At 35.1% G+C, this 24,084-nt stretch overlaps 1 protein-coding gene across 1 annotated transcript in view; it reads right to left on the minus strand.

The window, feature by feature from the left end:
• Positions 1-15,789, minus strand: part of KLHL1 (kelch like family member 1) — a 450,078-nt gene extending 434,289 nt beyond the window's left edge. The window contains exon 1 of the mRNA XM_050766522.1: positions 15,250-15,789. Coding sequence (XP_050622479.1) covers positions 15,250-15,746 — 497 coding nt within the window. The 5' untranslated portion in view covers positions 15,747-15,789. The remainder of the gene's footprint in view (positions 1-15,249) is intronic.
• Between the last annotated feature and the right edge of the window lie 8,295 nt (positions 15,790-24,084).

Here is a 24,084-nt window from a genome sequence, read left to right on the forward strand (position 1 = left end):
ATAAATTAGCCAGTCCTAGGGATGTCTTTACAGCACTGTGTGAACAGACTAATAAGATAGTCATTGTCCTAAGACAGAGGTCCCCAACTCCTGGGCCACAGACCAGTACCAGTGTGTGGCCTGTTAGGAACTGGGCCACACAGCAAGAGGTAAGCAGTGGGCAAGTGAGTGTTACTGCCTGAGCTCCTCCTAATGCCACTGCTGATGACAGATTAGTATTAATATTATCTACCCACTTTTTTTCTGCTAGTTAGCATACTAAACCTATCATACCTTTACTTTTAACCAATTTGTGTGTTTATCTTTAATATGAATTTCTTGTAAGCAGCATAAGGATCTTTGTTGTACAATCTGATAATCTGACTTTTTATTGTGAAGATGCACTCCAGTTTCTCTAAATGCGATGGTTGATATACCAAGCTCAGGCTATTGTTGTGCTATATGTTTTCTGATTATTCCATCTTTTCTTTGTCCCCATTTTCTCTTTTCCTTTTTTAAACTAATTGAATAATTTTATGAGCTCATTATCTCTTATTTCTTGATTTACTATTTTTATTGCATTATTATTTTAATTGTTGTTTTAGGATTTATAATCTATTCCTTAGGCTACCTTCAAATGATGTACCACTTCTTATTTAATATAAAAACCTTACGTTATTATATCTTTATTTCTTCTCTTGAGGTATTAATGCTATTGTTGTCATATAGTCATTATACACATATGGTAAATGTGTAACAACCTAGTCTTCCGTTTTGTTTCAGTCTTTACCTTTAAAATCTACCAAATTTACATAATTTTTAAAAGTTTTTTTGTCTATATAGTTATCATTTCTGCTGTTCTTTATTTCTTTGTATAGACTTTGACAATTAGTGTCATTTTACTTGTGTCTGAAGTATATATCTTGTAGAGCACATCTGCTGCTAATAAATTAATTTAACAATTCCATGTCTGAAAATATTACTTGATCCTAAATTTGAGAAAAATTCTAAATGTATATAGAATTCTACAAGGACAGTTCTTTTTATTCCTTACAGTACTGTAAAATGTTCCACTGTCTTCTCACTTGCACCATTGCCAATGAGAAATGTCCCATAATACTTATTTTTATCCCTCACTACTTTTCTGGATGTTTTAATATTTTTACATTTATCAATGTTTTTGAGAATTTGATCATAATGCACCTGTGGAATTTTATTTCATATTTCTTGTGCTTAGAATTCATTGAGATCCTTGAATCTATGAACTTATAATTTTTATCAAATTTGGAAAATTTCTGTCATTATTTTTAAAATATTTTTCCCTTCACTCTTTACTCTCTACTGAGCATTTCAATTATGTATTTATTAAGCTTCTTACAATTATCAGATAGCTCACTGTTCCTTGTCTTATTTTCTATAAAAGCTTTCTTCCTTGCCTTATTTTGCATAGTTTCATTGCTACTTCTTCAAAGTCACTATTATTTGTCTACAATTTCTGCTTTGTCATTAACTTTATCTAGTGTATTTTTCATCTCCAAGATTGTATATTGAAATTTAATTTTGGTCTGGAAGTTTCATGTTTGCCTTATTCATATGCACCTGTCCCTAGTTAATTTTTTGAATATTTAGAATATGACTTTTTAAACATGATTTAATAATGTCCATGTTAGATTAGTTTTAAATAATTGATTTTGGTCTTCTTTGTATGGTTTATATTTGTCCACCTCTTTGCTGCCTGGTAAACTCTGGAAGAGAAAGATAGCAAATGTTACCATGTTTTGATACTGACAATTTTTGAATATGTGAATCTTCTTGAACTTTGTTCTGAGCACAGTTACAATAGTTGGAAACAGTTTGATCCTCTCAAGTCTTCCTTTCAAGATTTGTTAAGTGGAACAAGAACATTGTGTGTTTTAGGGATAGTTATGAATATTTTCCATTGCTAAGGCAAGACCCTTTGAAAAAACTTTATCTAATACTGTGAATCATGAGAGTTTTCTATTCTGATTCGAATGACCAACACTAATTCTTCTATTCTTCTCATGTGGTTCTTTCCCAAGCCTTGGGAAGTTTCTTCAAACACAAGTATCTGTCATTATTCTACTGGATACTAATCTGCTTAATACTCATGTGAGCCCTTTACAGATTTCTGTAATTTTCTCTCTGTGCATTATTCTCTTGCCTGACATTTTGTCCTGTAATCTCACATAACCTTGATATTCCTTGACACTCAACTCCATCTCTTCAATCTAGGTTGGTTATCACATTCTTCTTTTGTTTTGTTTTGTTTGAGGCGGAGTTTTGTTATTGTTGCCCAGGCTGGAGAGCAATACCGTGATCTCCACTGACGGCAACATCCCCCTCCAGGGTTCAAGTGATTCTCCTGCCTCAGCCTCCAGAGTAGGCTGGGATTACAGGCACCTGCCACCATGTCCAGATAATTTGTATATCTTTATTAGAGACGGGGTTTCATGATGTCGGCCAGGCAGGTCTCTAACTTATTCTTTTGATTTCCCCTCTCCTATATCACTGACTGGAATCTCTCTCTAGACAGTCAGCTTGGGCAATCTTAAGGCTGCCTCATTTTTTTAACTATCATATCTTGGAAATCACTCTTCTTTAGTGCCTGATGTTCAATGTCTTTAAAAAGTTCTTCTTTCCTTTCTTTATGCCCCTCTTTCTTCCCTCTCTTCTTTCTCCCTCCTGCTTTCCTATCTCCCTAGCTCCAATCCCTCTACTCTTTCTTTCCTTCTTCTCTTTTTTCCCTTTCCTTTCCTTTTGTTTCCTTTCCTTTGTTTCCTTCCTTCCTTCCTTCCTTCTTTTACTCCTTCTCATTCTTTTTTATTTTCTTTCTTCCTTCTTCCCTCCCTCCCTCTTTTCCTTCCTATCTCTCTTTCCTTCTTCCTTCTTTATTTGTCGTTGTTATCTCAGGTGAGGGTTAAGTCCAGTCTATCTTTTGCTACTCAGCCTAAAGTAAGGGCTTTAGCTCTTTTATCCTGACTTTAATGCAATAATTAAAATATTATTTGACCCAGAGTTTTTTGAAATTTTAATTGGCTCTTTTAAATTTTCTAATTTCCAGATAGAAATGAGCACATTAATAATGCTAATAAAACCATTACAAAGCAGAATTATAAAATATTTATGGAACAAAAATGTCATTCCTCCACTGAATCACCACTCCACTAATTCCAGTCCATGTACACATGGACCATGTCACATTGCTGCCCTGATGAAGCAATTTTAAGAGAACCTGCCATCTGCAAGTTTTTGCCAGTAGACAAGGAACACCTTGGACCCTCCAGAGCAGCAAGTGCTTAAGACTGAGAGACCAGAGAACAAAGTCATGGGTCTGATACCAGTCCCCCTGCGTTTGATCATGCAGCTTGGGAGTGCAAAGTTGAACCTGGGATCCCTGAAATCATCCATAAACAAAGCCAGTTAATTGAAACTAACTTATACCACAGTCAATCCCTCAAGGGCATCAAAGAATATAAAAGCAAAAAGCTTTATTCAAGTAACAACAACTTCAAAAAATAAAGACATCATGCCTCACAGATGAGGAAGAACCACTTCAAGTACTCTGGCAACTCAAAAAGCCACAATGTTTTCTTACCTCCAAATAACTGCACTAGATCGCTAGCAATGGCTCTTAATCAGGCTGAAATGGCTGAAATAATAGAATTAAGAGGCTGAATGTCAGTGAAGATCATTACATGTTCTGATGACTATCAATTCAGGATAAAATTGAAACTCAACCCAAGAAATCCAAGGAATCCAATAAAATTATACAAGAGCTGAAAGACAAAATCATCCTTTTTAAGACAGAACCAAATGATATGATAGAGCTGAAAAACTCACTTTAGGAATATAACAACACAACTGCAGGTGTTAACAGCAGCACAGAGCAAGCTAAGGAAAGAATCTCAGAGCTTGAAGACCAGTTATCCAAATCAATTCAGTCAGACAAAACTAAAGAGTGAGAAATAATGAACAAAACTTCTGAGAAATTATGCAACAAGACCAAAATGACAACACATTAATGTCCCTGAAACAGAGTGTGAGAGAGAAAGCAACTTGCAAACTTATTTGGGGATATTATCTACAAAAATTTCCCCAGCCTCACTAGAGAGGCTGACATTCAAACTTAGGAAATTCAGAGAACCCCTGAGAGATACTATACAAGACAACCATTCCAAAGACACATAGTCATCAGATTCTCTAAGATTGACACAAAAGAAAAATGAATAAATGTAGCTAGAAAGAAGGGGCATGTAACTTACAAATGGAATCCCATCAGGCTAACAGTGGATTTTTCAGAAAAATGCCTACAAGTCAGAAGATGTAGGCCTGTACTCATCATTCTTAAACAAAAGAAATTTCAACCAAGAATTCCACAGCCAGCCAAAGTAAGCTTCATAAGCAAAGGAGAAATAAAATCATTTTCAGACAAGTAAATGCTAAGAGAATTTGTTAACACTAGACTTGCCTTTCAAAAAGTCCTTAAGGAAGTGCTAAACATGGAAACAAAAAGTCATTACCAGTCACCACAAAAACATATTTTAGTACATTTCCATTGACACTATAAAGCAACTACCCAATCAGATCAACAAAATAACTTGCTAATAATACAAAGACAGCATCAAATCAATACATATCATTATTAACCCTGAAAGTAAATGGGTTAAACATCCCACATAAAAAGCACAGAGTGGCAAGTTGGATAAAGAAGCAGCACCCTACCTTATGCTGTCTTCAAGAGACTCATCACACATGTAATGACAGCCATAGGTTCAAAGTAAAGGGATGAAAAAAAATCTATCAAGCAAATGGAAAACCAACAAAAAAATCAACAGTTGCTGTTTTAATTTCAGAAAAAAAAAGAAAAAACAAGTTTTAAAATAATAATAATCTAAAAGGAAAAAAGAAGGGCTTCACATAATGATAAAGGGTTTGAGTCAATGAGAACATTTAACTATCCTAAATATATATGTACTCAATACTGGAACACCCAGATTTATGAAACAAATTCTTAGAGAACTGTGTAGAGACTTAAATAACCGCACAATTAAAGTGGGAGACGTCAACACACTACTGACAGTATGAGGCAGAACACTGAGGCAGAAAGCTAACAAAAATACTCAGGACATAAATTTGACACTTAACTAAATGGGACTGACAGACTTCTGCAGGAGAGTCAATCCAACAACAGAATATATATTCTTCTCATCTGCACATGGCACATAATCAATAATCAATCACATACTCCGACATAAAACAATTCTCAAAAAATATAAAAAACCAACATTATACCAACCACACTCCTGGACCACAGTGAAATAGAAGAAGAAATCACCACTTAAGAAGATCTCAAAACTATTCAATTGCATGGAAGTTACAAAATTTGCTTCTGAATGACTTTTGGTCAAGCAAAGAAATTAAGACAGACATCAAACAATTAATTAAAAATAATGGGAAAAAAACCCATAAAGATAAAACATACCAGAATCTCTGGGACACAGCTAAGATAGTGATAAGAAGAAAACATAGTGTTAAATGCCCACATCAAAAAGTTAGAAAGATTTCATATTAACTAACGAACATCACACCTAGAGGAACAGACAATCAAGAGTAAACCAACCCCAAAGCTAGTATAAGTAAAGAAGTAAACAAAATCACAGCTGAACTGAGCAAAATTGAAAGCAGAAAGCTATACAAAGATGACCAAAATCAAAAGTTAGTTTTTTGAAAGAATAAATCAGTTTGATAGACTACTAGCTAAACTATTAAAGTAAAAGAGAGAAGATCCAAATACAATGGGAAACAACAAAGGAGACATTAGCACCTATCCCATAGAAACACACACAAAAAATACCCTGAGAGACTATTATGATTGGCTCTATGCACGCAAACTAGAAAACCTGGAAGAAACTGATAAATTCCGGGAATCATACAACCTCCAAAGATTGAACCAGGAAGGAACTGAAACCCTGAACATACCAACAAGTTCTGAAATTTTATCAGTAATACCTGCCAACGAGAAAAATCCGTAAACCAGATGGATTCACAGCCAAATTCTACCAGATGTATTATATAAAAAAGAGCTGGTACCAATCCTACTGGAACTATTCCAAAAAACTGAGAAGGAGGAACTTCTCCCTAACTCACTGGAGGCCAACCTCATTCTGAAACCAAAACCTGGCAGAGATACAATGCAAAAGATAATTTCAGGCCAATAACCCTGACTAATATGGATGCAGAAATCCTCAACAAAATACTAGCAAATTCAATCCTGCAGCACATGAAAAAGCTAATGTACCACCATCAAGTATACTTTATTCCTGGGTTGCAAGGTTGGTTCAATACAAGCAAATCATAAAATGTGATTCATTGCATACACAAAACTAAAACTAAAAACCACACAATTATCTCAATAAATGAAGAAAAGTCTTTCAATAAAATTCAGTATCACTTCATGCTTAAAACCCTTAACAAACTAGGCATTAAAGGAACATACATCAAAATAATAAGAGACAGCTATGATGAACCCACAGCCAACACCATACTGAATGGGCAAAAGCTAAAAGCATTCCACTTGGGAACCAGAACTAGACAAGGAAGTCAACTTTCACCACTCTTATTCAACATGGAACTGGATGTCTTAGTCAGAGCAATCAGGCAAGAGAAAAAAATAAAAACCATGCAAATAGGAAAAGAGGAGTAAAACTATCTTTCTTCACAGATGATATGATTTTATACCTGGAAAATCCCATAGTCTCTGCACAAAGGTTCCTAGATCTGATAAACAATTTTAGCAAAATTTCAGGATAAAAAGAAACAATGTACAAAAATGCTTAGCATTCCTATATGCCAACAATGTCCACGCTGAGAGTCAAATCAAGAACACCCTTCCATTCACAAAAAATAAAAATATCTATTGTTAAAAAGTCAGAATAGTTATTACTAAAATGTCAAAAAATAACAGATGTTGGCAAGGTTGGAAAGAAAATGGTACACTTTTACACTACACGTGGGAAAGTAAATTTGTTCAACCACTGTGGAAAGCAGTTTGGCAATTTATCAAAGAACTTAACATAGAACTACCATTCAACCAAACAGCCCCATTATTGGGTATATACCCACAGTAAGATAAATCATTGTACCATAAAGACACATGCACTCATATGTTATTTGTAGTAGTACTCACGATAGCAAAGACATGGAACCAACCTGGATACCCGTCAATGATGGACTGGATAAAGAAAATGTGGTACATATATACCATATAACACTACACAGCCTTTAAAAAAAATGAAATAATGTCTTTTGAAGCAACATGGATGGAAATGGAGGCCGATATCCTAAGTGAATTAATGCAGAAACAGAAAACCAAATACTGCAAGTTCTCACTTACAATTGGGAGTTAAACACTGAGTACACGTGGACACCACAGATGGGAACAATAGATACTGGGGCCCATTTGAGGGTGGAGGGTCAGAGGATAGTGAGAATCAAAAAAACTACCTATTGAGTACTAGGCTTATTATCTGAGTATTGAAATGATATGTACACCAAACGCCTGTGACACACAATTTACTCATGTAACAAACTGCACACCCCCAAAACTAAAATTAAAATTTAAAAGAAAAAAATACGAAAATAAAAAGTAAATACAACTTCTTAGTGGTTATCACAATATTTACCACATAGTAAAAACAAACAAACAAAAATGTCATGCCTTTTGAAGAGTAAATTACACAAATACATGTTTATAAATTATCAGTGAATCATGAAAAGACTTATGTCTGGTTATTAAATTTATATAATTGCTTAATTAAGTTACATACTATTAATGTTATATCAAAGGGAAAGTGACTGAAAAAGTAGAAATCTTATTTAAATTTTATTACAACTGAAAATGACTACATATTTACTTTCAAAAATAGTAGAATTCAAAGGTGAATCTCAGAATGTTTTATATTCATAAATTTAAATATAAAAATTATAAAAATACTTTTCCTCTCATAACCTATTTTTCTATTTTTTCTGAAGCTCTGTTAGATGGAAATACTAACCTGAAGAGACCTTTGTGCATTTTAATGTAATTAGAATCTACCAAACAAACAAACCAAAAACAGATGTTTTCTTTTTGAAAGAGATCTTGACATCCAGCTCTTCAAAAAATATAAAATAATTGGATTCTTTCCTTTCCCTGTAGTATAAACCATCCCAATTTTCTGATTGTATAATTTAAGTTATTCCTTCATATTTCAGTCAAGATTAAATGCTAGTTTACATGAGCAAATGTAACACTTAGAAAAAATGATGGCAAGAGAATCTATCAGGGTACAGTATCACCAACAAATATAGTATGAAACACAACTGAAAGAGTTTCAATAATCATACCTTATCAGAATTGTGACGAAACTACCTAAATAATAAGAAAAGATTGTATTTAGAATTAATATATATTGACTTCACCTTTCATTATTATTGAAGATTCTCAGATTATTCTCAAAAAACATCATTTCTGTGACAGGATCTTAGGTCAAAATGATCTGCCTCATAGGTTCTCCATTCAAAATTTATTTTTCAGGGACTCCTGCAATCATAGTGCATCATTTTCCCTAGTGAGGCTGACCTTTGTGGATCTTTCTTTAACATTTATATTGTTTTCAGATCCTGAAAAGTCAGCAAACGTAGCTAGCATCTAGCCTTTTTAATACAACAGGATTTTTGCCTATACTTGTATTTCAAGATCTTCAAAACCATCTTTAATTTTGCTCAGATTATCTGTATCTTCATCAGATATTTTCTTTAAAGTTTTAAATACTATCTTAAATGAAGAAAAATAAACTAATCCTTATCTGACCTAAATCAATCTGTAAATTTCAGACCATTTTTTTTTACAACTACCACAAACATACCTAAAGTTATTTTAGATGGTACAATAAAATCAATAATGTGATGTATTGGTCATGACATTGAGACTCTGATTAAAATCCTGCCCATTTTTATGCTCAGAAACTTGATTTAATTCCAACATATGCTACAGATAACAGTTTTCTGTATATTCTATAAGAGTTCTTGGTCAAAAATAATCAAAATTTGACTTAACATGTAGTCATGAGAAGCATAATATCTGAGGATACATAAGTTATATTTGGAGACTCGTAAAAAGAAACCAACAAACACAAATATCTGATAAGTATTATATTCTATGTTAGCCAGATGCCAATTTTGATTAGATATGTAGGCTTTCTTTATTTTTCTAAACAATTTGAAATAGTACCATAGAAAGGCTAATCATATGGTTTACAAAATATTCATTAAACATTTATAGAAGAAAAAAATACAATATTGTCCTTCAACTTGCATGTTTCATTTAAAATTCCTACTGCATCTTGTACTTATATTCATATGTAAGTACAGTATAGTATAAAGTATAGTTTATACAAGGCTTATACTATCTTTCTCACAGATAGTTCTGGAGTTTTGGGTACCTGTAAATCCAACTCAAGAGCTATATATATATTTTTTTCTTTTTTTTTTTTTAGATGAAGTCTCACTCTTGTCCCCCAGGCTGGAGTGCAGTGGTGTGATGCAACATCCGCCTCCAGGGTTCAAGCAATTCTCCTGCCTCAGCCTCCCAAGGAGCTAGGATTGCAGGTGGCTGCCACCACGCCTGGCTAATTTTTGTATTTTTAGTAGAGACAGGGTTTCACCATATTGGGCAGGCTGGTCTTAAACTCCTGACCTCAGGCGATTCACCCACGTCGGCCTCCCAAAGTTCTGGGATTACAGACGTGAGCCACAATGCCCGGAGAATAGCTCTAATTTTTGTGATCATTTTAGTTCCTCTAAAGCACACTTGGTCAGAGAGTGGGGTGCCTAGACATTGTGGGCTCCTGGGTAGAATGCCATGTAGCATTTGTAAATTCATCCTAACATAGATAAAATAAGGTTTCTCAAATAAGGTCTTATTTTTGCTAGTTTTGGTTTAAATAATAGTAAAGTATATGACACAGAAACCTAGGATAAATTAGCAAAAAAAAAAAAAAAGTAAAATGTAGTAAGATTGTTCCATTATATTATTTTTCACTCTAAAATTTGGGGTGGTAAAGAAGATGAATATTATTTCACTTTAATTTCATAAAAGTACATTTTGAGAATCACATTCCTGAGAAAATAGTCCTTTATCATTTTCAAAGTTGGTTTTCCCCTTGACTGAAGCAGAGATGATTATTATTTTAAACAAGTGCCTGGTATATGTCCCACTAACCTCCATGAGATTTTAATGGTGCAAGCTCTCTTTCACTGACAATACTTTATCAATGGTTCCAACATTCATAAGCAGATTTTCTATCCTAAAGCTCTAATTTGGTCTCCAAAATAATTATTTCTTTCCATTTCTAGGTTATATTTGCATATTGTTTATTAATTATAACATAAAATACACTGAATGAACAATAATTTAGAAAATAATAAAGTGTTTTCTAACTTGGGCTAAGAAGTCATCTTTGAGTGAGACTTACCTAGAATTTTTCTATGACTGTCATTTTAAGAAGTCTATTTAAACATTCAAACATAATCTCCATGAAGGGAAAAAGAAAATTATTTCTCCATAACCTCAGATGCTGCCTCTTTTCTTTAGTTCTGTTTGTTTGTCTAAGCATAGAGAAATAAGATTCAGCACAATGGCCAATATGGTATCTGGAGTCAAATAGAAAGGGTTAAAGTCCCGCCCTGTTACTTAGAAGTCTGTGATTCTAGGAAAATTACTTACCGTCTTTATATTTCAGTCATCTTATCTATGTAATCATTATACCAGGGACATACATAAATGTAGCAGGATTATAAGATGTTATGAATTTTAACTTACACATATAAATATTCAACATGCTAACTGGCAAAAAGCAAGTTCTTAATCAATGCCACTCAATATGATTATATCAAATATTTATTCATTTGACAGTATTTATTGAGTAACTACCTGCTCCATGATAGGGGTAGAATGATGAGTAAAACAGACATACTCCTCTCCACTTGGAAATTCACTTACAGACAAAATCAACACAGATACTAATATATGGTTACAAGCTTCAATAAGAAAATTTTTAAAAAGTAGAGAAGAGATTTCTAAGAAGAGAAAACGCAGGATATGAATTTGTTTGGGTGATCAAGAACTCCTTTCCTGGGAAAGGTACAGCACATTTATGCATGACATCTCTGTGATGAATAAGGACGAACTCAGGAAGGGAGCAGTTAAGGAAAGGATAGTCTCTATGCAGAGAGAGGAAATAACTTTGTGAGTTCCAGAGGCAGTGAAAAATTATAGGGAAGGATATTAAGTCTGGAAAACAGAGGGTAAGGGGAAGGTTGGTAAGTGAATAGCCTACATAGCAGACAAAGGACAGGTCATTCAGAACCAGGTAATCCATGGTAAAGATTGTAATCAGATGGTGTCCATAGTATAAACTGTGATCAAGGAGTGTTGAAAATCCTTTGGTGGGGAAAAAGCAGAATGAGGGAGTGAGGGATGTGGAAAACTAGTTCACCATTCTGAATTTTTATCCACTTCAGTGTAGAGGATGGACTTGAGGAGGCAAAGATAATGAGGGGAGGTGATAAGAGATGGAAGTGGCAAAACTAGAGTTCAAAGAAGATAGTAGCTTAGATTAGGTGCAGAGAATAGCTATGAAGAGATGTGGGACATGTATAGGGAAGATTTTCTAAGCAAAAGCAGCAATTATTGGAGGCATATTGAAATTGAAGGGAAAGAAGATATTGACCAATGTGATCCTGGAATTCTGGCTTGCACAAACTAATTTGTAGAAAGCTATTCTCTGAAATACAGTAGAAGGAAATTGAACAAGACAGAATAAGAACTATAAGCTCAATTTGTACATGTTATATTTGAATGGACCCTATGACATCCATCAAAGGGGTCAAGAAGAGAGGTGGCTGTGTAAGACTACAGTTCAGGAGAGGAAGGCTAGATTTAGAGATGCAAATCTGAAAAGACAGTTTATGGATGGTAGCTAAAACCATGGGATAAAATGACTGCACTTTGTAAGAATTCAGAATCTAAAAAAGCAAGCAGTTAAACATGACATGTCTTCTCCCACTCACATCACTATAAAATGCAAGAATATAAATATTGCTCTTTGGTGTTTTAGTTTACTACATATGGAATCTTGGACAGAAATATCCAAAACAAAAATACATGGTTATCTGAATATCCAGGAAATCATATCATTTAGACAGGGAAGTAGAGAAATTAGTGATTAATAGGCCAGTAAACTATTATAGAAAAAGTATTGTTTATGTGGTCAAGTTAGTAGAGCACTGAGATTTATTTAGGGTGGAATGCAGGTAGTGAGCATTTAATGTAGTAAGGTAAGAAAAAGGTTGGGTTTTGGCCCTGAATTGGTTTACCACAATATTTCCCACTACCTTTATGTTTCAAGTCTATGATAATTTGACCTTTCCAGAATTCTGAGATTGTGAGCAACTTTCCCCAAATGTCCTCCATCTGCTGTTCTAACCAGTTTACTCAACTGAGCTAAGCTAGTCATACTTGTCTAAAGCAATGTTCTAAATGTTCTAACTAGTATGAAACTAAATGAATAAAGAGAAGATCAATACAATGAATAAATACAAGGTCAGAGAAAGGGCCAACTCATGTTTTATATGTAAGTATTAACTTAGCAGAAATGTCAGAATTTATGAAACACAATGCTCATTATTAAAAATGACATCATTGGTGATATAATAATGACCTAAGTGATAAAAATTATCATACAGAGTTCATATAGTTTATGTTGTTGCTGATCATCATAAACACTATGTAGCTTTTCTGGATATGCTGTCACAGAAAAAAAATAAACCCACATTACTCATTATTTTGCATAAATGTCTAAAGCATAATAAAATTTCCATTCAGTATTTTACTTTGGAAATGCTGTCTCTTCTAGGCAGTGACTCCTACTTTTATTGCATATTAAAATATTATATACTGATAACGATGAATTACTAGTTGTATTAGTGTGGTTTTCAATCAATCATGAGCACAGAAAAAATTATCTATGAAAGTTTAGGAACATATAAATCCATCAAATACATACAGTGCTAACTGATTTGTCTAGTAAGAAACTAGACTAAAAATAAAATTGGACCTGATTTTCAAGAGTTCACACATGCCAAATCTCATAAGATAATTTGATTCCAACATTGAAGATGATTTTGGTCGGTAGGTGGGTAAATTTAGGAATTCTTATCACTCACAACTCTTTGTGAATAAAAATAATAAAGTATTTTCAAAAGTAAGAAACTTGTCTGTTGTTTTTTTCCTAAGCTGTTTGTTCTGTTACTAGTTTTATATTTGTTAATTTATTATAATTTCTTAAGTCACTACTCCATTAATGTTTTCAAAACTCCAAATTACATGAAAGTCTTTATAAACTACTAATTCTGAATATGCCTTGTTTATTTTTAAATGTATTTGGTATAAAGTAAACTTTAAGAAAATATGAAACATTAATATTTCTAGGAGCTTATTCAAGGAATTTAAAAATTTATAAACACACATAATGTATAAATTTCTTCTTGAGCTGTTAGAGTCTAACAACTATCAGTTATAATAAAATAGTAATTGAAAAATACTTAACCTAGTTTCCTTTTAAATATATAAGGTGAATTGGTTAATGTTTCTGGATAATTCCGCACAAAAAGTGTTTAGATTTACTCAACGAAAGGGTATAAACATTTCAGTACGTTTTATTTTTTAAATTATAAAATCATAAGTAATTAGTATGATAAATAACTTTTAGTAACATTTAATCACTTCATAGTATTCATAGTACCTAAAGTTGTAATAATTTTTCATAAAATATTTCACTTAATGGAATAATAGATAAACTTATATTTAGGTCTCCTATATATAGAAAAACTATTGACATAATTGTTCATTCCAGATTGTACTTCTCCCTTATTAAAATTATCTTACATTATAGTACATGTCTTAATATAATATTAGAATATGTTCTATCTCTGAAATTAAAACTAAAATATATATAATGCATATAATCGAAAAAATTTAAGGATATTTTTAAATCTATAACCACATATGTTAGCATAATTAAGGAGCACATATATATACATACACACATATATATACACATATAGGTTATACATATATAATTTTATCTATTCTTTTTGCTCCTTAATCAAATTTGTAAGAAACTGATTCAATCAACCAAAAGTTTAAAAAAGATGATTCTGTTACTAATTTGTTATTGGGTAGTAAGTAAAATGTCTTAATATATTCATTATCATTTTCTATATTTCTCCTGTAGTTCTTCTTTAATAATGTATTCTGATATCACATGAATCTAAATGCAAATCATTTCATATCCTGAGTATATTCCAAAACTAGCAATGATGTGGTTTAGAATACTAATGAGTCAATTCTCTCAAAATGTAAAACTCGGGAGTTTTATGTCTATGAAGGATTTTCTATAAGTCTTTAAGTAGCAGAACTCTACACAAAGAAGCATAATATTAGAAATAAACTAGAAATAAATACTGAGCTGCTTATCAAGGAGACACAATTTCAATACTGAGCCAACAAACCACAACAGCTAAATGCAAAGGCACTCCACAACAGTCTAATTCAAAGACTTACTCCGAACAAGGCAAGAGTGAACACAAAGGAAAAGGACCAAAAGAGAAGTTGGGACAGAGAATAAGACGACTGTATTTCAGGAGCAAAAAGAGAGGTAAAATAATGTTGCTGTCCAGTGGTCTCATTTTGTCCACCTCATTACTCCTGGAATAGATTCAAACCACAGGGACCTTAGACAATATGCTAAGTCAGTTACCAGGCCAATATATGAGATGCATTCTGATGATGTGTAAAGCAAATTTTCACCTCCATATAACGGAACAACTGATGTATATGACAGAAGAACACCATAATCTCAGGAATTTGAGAACTATTCCATTTGAAGACTTACAAAAATGAATGCAAGTTCAATTGGTGGCTATAACTTTGAAAACTTCCAAAAAGAAAAATGATGTGTCTGAACCAATAGAAATTAATGAACAAACTTGTAATGAAATTAGAACTTGAGTAATCAAAACCAGGCTGGCATCTCTTAACGCACATTTTCAACCTGAAACATTCTAGACTTAGTAACCACAGAGCACACGCTGTGAAATGAGTGGAAATTGAAAGACGCTTGGAAGCCCCATGGGGACTTACTGTACCTGTGTCCACATCCTTCACCTGTTGCCTGGCTCGAGCTGTCTGGTTCCACTTTGAGCTCTTGCAGAACCAGCCCTTTGTCATGTGGTCCAGGAAAGTCCATGCCTGGCACCACCTCCTCCTCTAGGGATTCCACATAGAAGAGAGTCCTGGCTGGCTGCTGGGTGCCCTGTCCAGGAGCCCCTTGCTGCAGCCTCGTGGCAACTGGAAGCAGGGTGCCATTCAGCGGATTGAAGGAAGAGGAGGAAGAGGACGGAGAGGACGACGAAGAGGAAGAGGAGGAAGGTTTCTTCCAGAAAGTGCTCACACCGCTTCTCTCATGGCTTTTGAGCAGGCGGCTCTGGCTGGGTCCCCAATGCTCAAAGCTGCCACTGCCATCCTGTTGCAGGCAGCCTCCCCCCGCCGGGCTGCCGGTGGACGGTGACGGGTGGCTGAAGAGTTTCCAGCGGAGTCGCAGAATGTGCTTCACATCGAAGTCTTTTCGCCCAGAGCCTGACATGCTTTACGCACAGAAGCCAAAAGGCTAGCAGCTCACGCAGGAGTAGGCTGGTCAGCAGGTGGGGGAGGCCAGCGGAGCCCGGGGGCGGAGGAAGAAGCGGGATGCGCCCTCTGCACCCCTAAAGCCAGAAGACGCGAGGCGGGCTGCGCGCCCTGTCAGACGAAGGCTGGAGCGCGGACGGCAAAGCCGCGCGGTTCAGCCTCGGTTGGGTCCACAGGACCTGGGCGTGGGGACACCACCAGGCAGGAGCAGAGGCAGGACTGGGACGCCAAAGGCTGAGAATCCTCGATGCCCGCGAGGGAGCCCCGTGGTTATGGCGAGGTGGGACAACCCTTAGGCTGGAGATGCGTGAGGGAGGGAGGTCTGAGCGCTCCGAAGCTCCGGAGGCGGCTGCAGATGGATACACCTCTCTGGAATGCGCTTGTGGCAGAGCCTTAGTAGGGAAGGTGGTGGCGTTCTTGTCCTTGCAGCTTAGAGTTCATTGTCTGGAGAGCGCAGAGAGAAGAGACCCAAGTCTCGAGGAAGCGTACCCCTCGCCAGCTCTCTTGGTACACCTGCGCCCCTGTCCCTGGCCTTTTCGAGGATGCCCTGATAGCCTGCCGGGTGGCTCTGAGAAAGTCAATTGCTTTCTGCAATGCTAGAAGAGGTGGTTTTATATAGTCAGTTCGTAAAAGAGAAAAATAGATATTCTAACGCATATAGGGAGGCAAAAGAAAAAGCCCGCCTGTGAAGCTGTCAAGGTCCTCACAGTACAATTTTCTCTCTGCCTCAGAGCCTCCTCCTCCCCCGTAAGTGACGCAGATGTGCACTGGGGCCTATACGGAGAGATGGAGGGAGGGAGGGAAGGCTTCAATCTTCTTTATGCAAGTGAGACTGCTGCTCTTATTGTCCCCTTGCGTGGGTCTTGTCACCTTTTTCCACCCTCCTTCCTCACTACATTACTGTGTAGCAATACAAGGAAAGAAAACAGGCATTATGCTTTTGCATCAGTAAACACTACGCATGAATCATGGCAGTGTAAACTTAATAGGCTGCCATCAGTTTGCAGGTTGCAGGTTAATGGCTTGAATTATTTAATAAACCGTATCTTTTAACCTTTAGCCTTAGTTTCTCTGTAGTGAGACACAGAAGAAACAGGGATGCTGGCGTCAAAATGTGATGATGCCACCATCCTGACACTTACATTGTGATTCTGCTATTAATGCACCCAGGCAGTGCTTCACCCCTGGGGCCAGAGGCACACGATAGAAATTTGAAGATGGGCATCTGAACACGGGGGACGGGGTTTGCGAAATCAGTGCATTTGGTGTGTAGCCTCGGAATGAAAGCTGTTATCAGTGTAAATCAAGAATGGAATAAAATGATAAAAGAGAATTTCAAGGCATAACCTTCTAGTACATAGATCATTGTATACTATGCATGGAAGAGTTTAGGCAATAAATGAGAATAGCCAAAGTCTACTTACTATCTTGCAAATGGGTGTTTGGAGAAGATGTGTTTTTTCCTCGTATCTATATTTAGAATGGTGATGATTGCAATCACTTTCAGGACATGACTACTTGGAATATTTTAACCTTTCCTTTAATGAGCCATTAAAATAGAACCTGGTCATCCTGGCTAACATGGTGAAACCCCGTCTCTACCAAAAAAAAAAAAAAAAAATTAGCTGGGCATGGTGGCGGGCGCCTGTAATCCCAGCTACTTGGGAGGCTGAGGCAGGAGAATGGCGTGAACCCGGCAGGCAGAGCTTGCAGTGAGCAGAGACTGCGCCACTGCACTCCAGCCTGGGCTGCAGAGCGAGACTCCGTCTCAAAAAATAAAATAAAATAAAATAAAATAAATTAAAAATAAAAATAAAATAAAAATAAAAATAAAAAATAAAATAGAACCTGGTAAAATTTGTTGAAGACAAGGGGACCAGAGATGCAACGTGTTCCCTAACTCAACCAGGAATATGGTTGTTGTCCAGTCATGAAATTCACAGTTTCGGTAACCCCCAACAGAGCATAGGAATTAACCACTGAAGTGCAGTTACACTACTGCTCAGTTACCCCCAAGGTTGAGCTGTAAACATAACCAGAAACCAAAGCTAAATTTGGAGTCCTTAGACAAAGTTGAACACTTTAATAAAATAAGAAATTGAGTGCACAAAAGACCTATTTTTAGTGGAAAAAAATTACTATAGTGCTTTTTAAATATTGATTTATGCCACAACAGCTGGACTGCAATCCCTTGTGCCTTGATTTTTCTCTCAGTATTCAGTCATTTTTGTTTGTTTTTCGTTTATTAAGCAAAACCCCTTTAAAGCCAACGTTGGTGACAGATCATTTTTATCCAACAATGGAATCAAGTAAGTATTTCCCTTAGGGAAGAAAATAGTATATGAAATTACACATCACAAACAGGACAGAGGACACTTTCCATCAGAAGTAATGTTGAAAGTTGAAGTGCATGTAATTAATTTATATAGAAATCAGTGCTTCATGGATTATCTCACTTGATTTATTTAAAATAATGTAAAATAATTCAAGTCTCTCTATATATTTTTTCATTAGTTAATATCCATCACCATTCAAAAACTGTACTATAAAATTTATTTGCTGTTATTCTAAAATTTAATTTTGCATTTCCTTTTTCTCTGCAATACTAACAAGAATATTCCACACTTAAAAGTTATATGTTTAGAGGACAATATTTTATATAACCCTAAGGACATGTAAAATTAATTTGTGGTATAAAGAAACATGAATTAAAAATATTGTCACATTTAGCAGATAATGAATGATGCCTATTTATTAGTCTTGTAGTAATATTTAGTAGGTTTAAAGCACTGCCATAACCTATTATGTAAATATAGGTACCTTTCTATATTTGTCAATCTGCATACAATATATGTTTGAAAAAATCACTCTTCTTGGAAATATATTTAAATAAAATTCAATTTAATTATCAAATGAAAATATTTCAAATTTAAGAAATAAACTATTCATGAAGTAATGTTAAACTGAAATGATTGACAAAGATGATTATATTATTTTCACTTGATTGTTACCATACTACAGTAATGTAGAAAATGAAGGAGAAAATAAAATTTTTTAAAAATGGGAGAAAGAGAGGAAAGTGAGAAGGATGAGAAGAGAAGGAGAAAAAAGAAAGAGGGAGAGATTGCGAGAGAGGGAAAGACAGAAAGAGGGAGGAAAGGAGGAAGGAAAATAATTTGGTTGGAATTATGGCTTAACTTGGCATATTAGATAAAATCCTTGAAAAATATACTTTGTAAAATACTGCACTAATTAATTTGTTTATCTGTTATTCAAAAATAAAAAACTTTGATTGATCACTTAGTTCCAGTGCAAACTAGTAACAAATACGAAGGAACTGGTTACATGCAGCTTGCTGGAAGAACTCACGAAAGAGGATTGTTTAACAAGCCACAATTAATAATTGACTTGTGAGTCAATTAAATTAAGATTTAAGATAACCAAGGTTATAGGCAAGAAGACATTGACATAGTAAAGACCACTTTTAACAATCCTAACAAACACACTTTGTTTTAAAGACAGAAACTATTTAATTATTCTAACACTATTGAATTAAATTGAACTGTCAGTCGAATCAATCAGTCTTTCAAATGAATATCCTTATGGTTGCCATAGTTTCCTGAAAGTGTGTAAGCAAAAAAGATTATTCAGGATACGGAAAATCTGTAGAATATTCAAGTATTTACTGTAATACCCAAATACAAAACTCTCTGCATAATTATTAAGTCAAGCATGGTGTAAAATATATCACACTGAAAGTTTCTACAACTCAAATATTTAAACAATAAGCAAAATCGGCTTTGGATCTGTTTTAGTCCATTATCTGTTACTTGTAATAGAATACCTGAAGGTGGGTAATTTATAAAGAAAAGAAATGTATTTATTATAGTTATGGAGGCTGAGAAGCCTGAGGTCTAGGGACTGCATCTGGTGAAGGTCTTCTTGCTGGTCGGAACTCTCTGCAGAGTCCTGGAGCTGCACAGGCACCACATAGCAATGGGGTTAAGCATGCTATCTCAGGTCCTTCTTCCTTTTCTTACAAAGCCACTAATCCCACTTCCATGATAACCCATTAATCTATTAATTCATGAGGTTCTGCCCTCAAGACCCAATCACCTCCTAAATGCCCCCCCTCTCAATACTACCACAACAGAGATTAAATTTCAACATGAGTTTTGGAACGGACAAAAATTCATACCATTCAAGAATTTTCTAGACTGAAAGTTTCTCACTTTTAGTGACTATTTTCTAAGCAAATGCAATTAAATGTACACTTTTCTAGGAAAAGTGATTTTGATTTTTTGTATCTTTTTAGCAAGCCTTCTACAATATCTAGAAATTTGCGTATACATGATAATACTCAACAAAAGCATTTGAATAGCTAATTATGCTCAAATTTGAAAGTTCATGCCTTATAATGGCTCCTGTGATTTTGTCTTTGATTAATTTTAATAAGCTGTATCCATGTACATTTTGTTAGTCCATTTTTGTACTGGGTAATTTATAAAGAAAATAAGTTTAATCAGCTCACAGTTCTTCAGGGTGTACAGGCTTCTGCTTCTGGGGAGGTCTCAGGAACCTCATAATCATGGCAGAAGGCAAGGGGAAGCACGCATGTCCTATATGGTTGGAGCAGGAAGAAGAGAGAGCTAATATAAAGGTGCCACACACTTTCAAACAATCAGATCTCATGAGAATTCTACCATGAGGACAAAAAGATGGATGTCCACCCTCATGATTCAGTCACCTCACACCAGGCTCCTCCTCCAGCACCCGGGATTGCAATTTGACATGAGATTTGGGTGGGGACACAGAGCCAAACCATATCATACATTAATACAAATATTATTTAAAATTAGAGAATATCGGCCGGGCGCGGTGGCTCAAGCCTGTAATCCCAGCACTTTGGGAGGCCGAGACGGGCGGATCACGAGGTCAGGAGATCGAGACCATCCTGGCTGACACGGTGAAACCCCGTCTCTACTAAAAAATACAAAAAACTAGCCGGGCGAGGTGGCGGGCGCCTGTAATCCCAGCTACTCGGGAGGCTGAGGCAGGAGAATGGCGTGAACCCGGGAGGCGGAGCTTGCAGTGAGCTGAGATCCGGCCACTGCACTCCAGCCTGGGCGGCAGAGCGAGACTCCGTCTCAAAAAAATAAATAAATAAATAAATAAATAAATAAAATAAAATTAGAGAATATCATTTAAAATAATTATATAGAATTTTCGATGTATACATTAAATAAAAAATGTTTTGCAGTGACTTTTTTTTTCCCCAAAATGATTGAAACTTAATACCATATAGCACTAATGTTAAGTTATCTCATGCATAATCAAAGTTTCCTACCTCTTAAAAGAAATACACATAACCATTCAGGGTCTATTAATCTTCATTACAGTATAGGTATACTTTACTTAAGCAGCGATTAAGTGACTGCTTAATAAACAATTGTAGGTATTCATTGATCCCCAGGGGCCATTTTAATCCACTCAACCTCCTTGGTTTATTTGACCTTTTGATTTAGATCGGGCAATACGTGTGTAGAGTTAAGGAATTCTTACATAAATTGTTGAGTTAATTTCATTAGTATGTGAATTCAAAATGACATTAAAATAATGAATTTCTATTAATGATGAGCCCAGTTTTATTTGTGTGTCTTTTTACTTCCCCAAACTCTGTGCAGAATATTGACAGTGGTTTGTGAACATCCATTATTTTCACTTTTGTATTGGGTCCTGTCTGGTTAATCACACTGCTGAGGGACTTATGATATAATTTTATTATTATTTTTTTTTTTGAGATGGAGTGTCACTCTGTCACCTAGGCTGGAGTGCAGTGGTATGATCTCTGCTCACTGTAACCTCCGCTTCCTGGATTCAAGCAATTCTCCTGCCTCAGTCTCCCGAGTAACTGGGACTACAGGCGCCCTCCACCACATCCGGCTAATTTTTGTATTTTTAGTAGAGATGGGGTTTCACCATATTGGCCAGGCTGGTCTCAAACTCCTGACATTGTGAACCTCTCACCTCAGCCTCCCAAAGAGCTGGGATTACAGGCATGAGGCACAGCACCTGGCCTATGATGTGATTTTTAAAACACTTTCTATCTCTTTTACGAAAATATTTCTAGATTGAAAACAAATATATATACACACATATAGATATAGATAAATGTAATATATATATGTTTAATATGTAATTATATTTCAAGAATATTTTCTAACGAGTAAAACAATTTGGTGGCATGATATCCTATTTTGTATAACACTGGAATATTTTAAAAAGAAAACTGCTTAACTAATACTTATTTACAAAGCGTTAAGATTTCCCTAGTATTAAAAAAGTAATTTCATCATTTTGCATATTGCACTTAAAATTTGCCTGTATCACTATGGGGTAAGGTGAGTCCCATGAAACTTTAATCAGTATGATCAAAATAAAATAGTAAAATTATAGTTTATAAAGTACAGATTTGGAAGTTAGAGGAGTGTAAGATATTCATATAAACATAGATAACATAACTTTGTGGATATTTTATTTTCTGTTGTCTCTTTTGAGACATGGACTTTTGGAGACTTTAAAATATTTTCTCAATTCAGGTTACTACGTTTCACTTTCTATCTTGAGACATATTTGCCAAAACTTTATACTTTCATTTGCCTGCATTATTACCAGATCATTTAAAAATCTAGGACAAAAATGCATGGCTTTAAAAGCTAAGATCTAGCTTGTCTTAACATAATTTAATTAGGGATATAACATAAATTATAAATAGTTTTCAAATGCTCTTTTTTTTCCCACAAGTATATGTGTAATATGTGAACTTATAACACCCAAGAACAAAATTTTATAATCTGTTTTAGAAATAGTACTGTGAATTTTATTTCAAATAAATTATATATTCAGAGTATTGGGAAGATGATTCGAAGAAATCAAATTACTTTGAAACACCATTACTGTAAGTAAATTGGCTTACAATATCTAACTGGAAAATCACAACTTGACACTTACTATATTTTCCTGAGTTTTACACCCAGTCAGGATGCTTTTGGTTCACCAGTCCAAAAGAATATTACTTGTCAGCGCCTTGGGAAGCTAACAAGATGACCCTTTGCCTTGAAGCCTGTCTCTTTTAATGTGGTGACTGCTCCCTTTCTGTACAGCTCTAGCTACTGGCCATCAGGACACATGTAAATTCTCATTCTTTATTGCTCAAAGGAAATATGACATGGACTTCACATGATAATATACTAAAGTCTAAAAAATATTAAAACAGATAAATCTATAAATTAAAGCACTACATAAAATTATTGAAATTGTAGCCTACTTAAGATTTCATGTTATATCTGGGACAAAATTACAAGTAAAATAATAACGGCAAAAGGAATGATGAGTTTTCAGATTATGTTACATTCTTTAAATTTCTTCACACTAGATAGATACCCAGATTAAATATAGAGTATTTTCTTCAATGGTGAGGTATGAAACATTTTAAAGATCATATTATTATTTTCTTCTTCATTGGATAATGACTAAAGAAACTAAGAAAGGAACTACTATTTTACGACATCCTACTAAGTGCCAGACAATGATTTCATTCTATCTTGATAAAAATCTTATTTAGGTAGGCATTATAAAACAGGCTTAATACGAAAAAAAGTAGAATCAACTGGCCACTAATATTTTCTTCTATTAATTGTTTTAGACACTCTCCATAAGTTGTACTTTTTATTCTGTTTTATAATTTACATATGAGAACTTAAAAAAATGACAAACTCATTAAAGGCAGCGATTCTCAATATAATTTCATGAGCTGTGTGAGCTCTGCTTCATAGAAGAGAGACTCCTTGTATTCTCAAAATTGAGCTGTCTTTCTAACGTGTGTATGTGTGTGTGCGCACGCGCACATGCCTGTGCATGTGTGGGTGTGTTAGTCCCTTTTGTGCTTTTATAACAACACTACATACTGGGTAATTTATAAAGAACATGCATTTATTATTTCATAGTTCTGGAGGCTGGGAAGTTCAAGACCAGTGCACTAGAATTTGGTCTAAAGAACATCTTCTCACTCTGAACACACATAGTAGAAAGCAGAAGAGCAAGAGAGAGAACAAAGTCTGTGTCTCCACATGGCAGAAGAGCAGAAGAGACAGAACCTACTCCTGTAAGTCCATTTTATAATGTCATTAATCCATTCACAGGGGAGGGAGCCCTCATGATAGAAACACGTCCCAAAAGGCTCACTTCCTAACACAGTGTCATTAGGGATTAAGTTTCCAACAGAAGAATATGAAGAA

Source organism: Macaca thibetana, chromosome 17 (assembly GCF_024542745.1).
Source record: "Macaca thibetana thibetana isolate TM-01 chromosome 17, ASM2454274v1, whole genome shotgun sequence".
NCBI lineage: Eukaryota > Metazoa > Chordata > Mammalia > Primates > Cercopithecidae > Macaca > Macaca thibetana.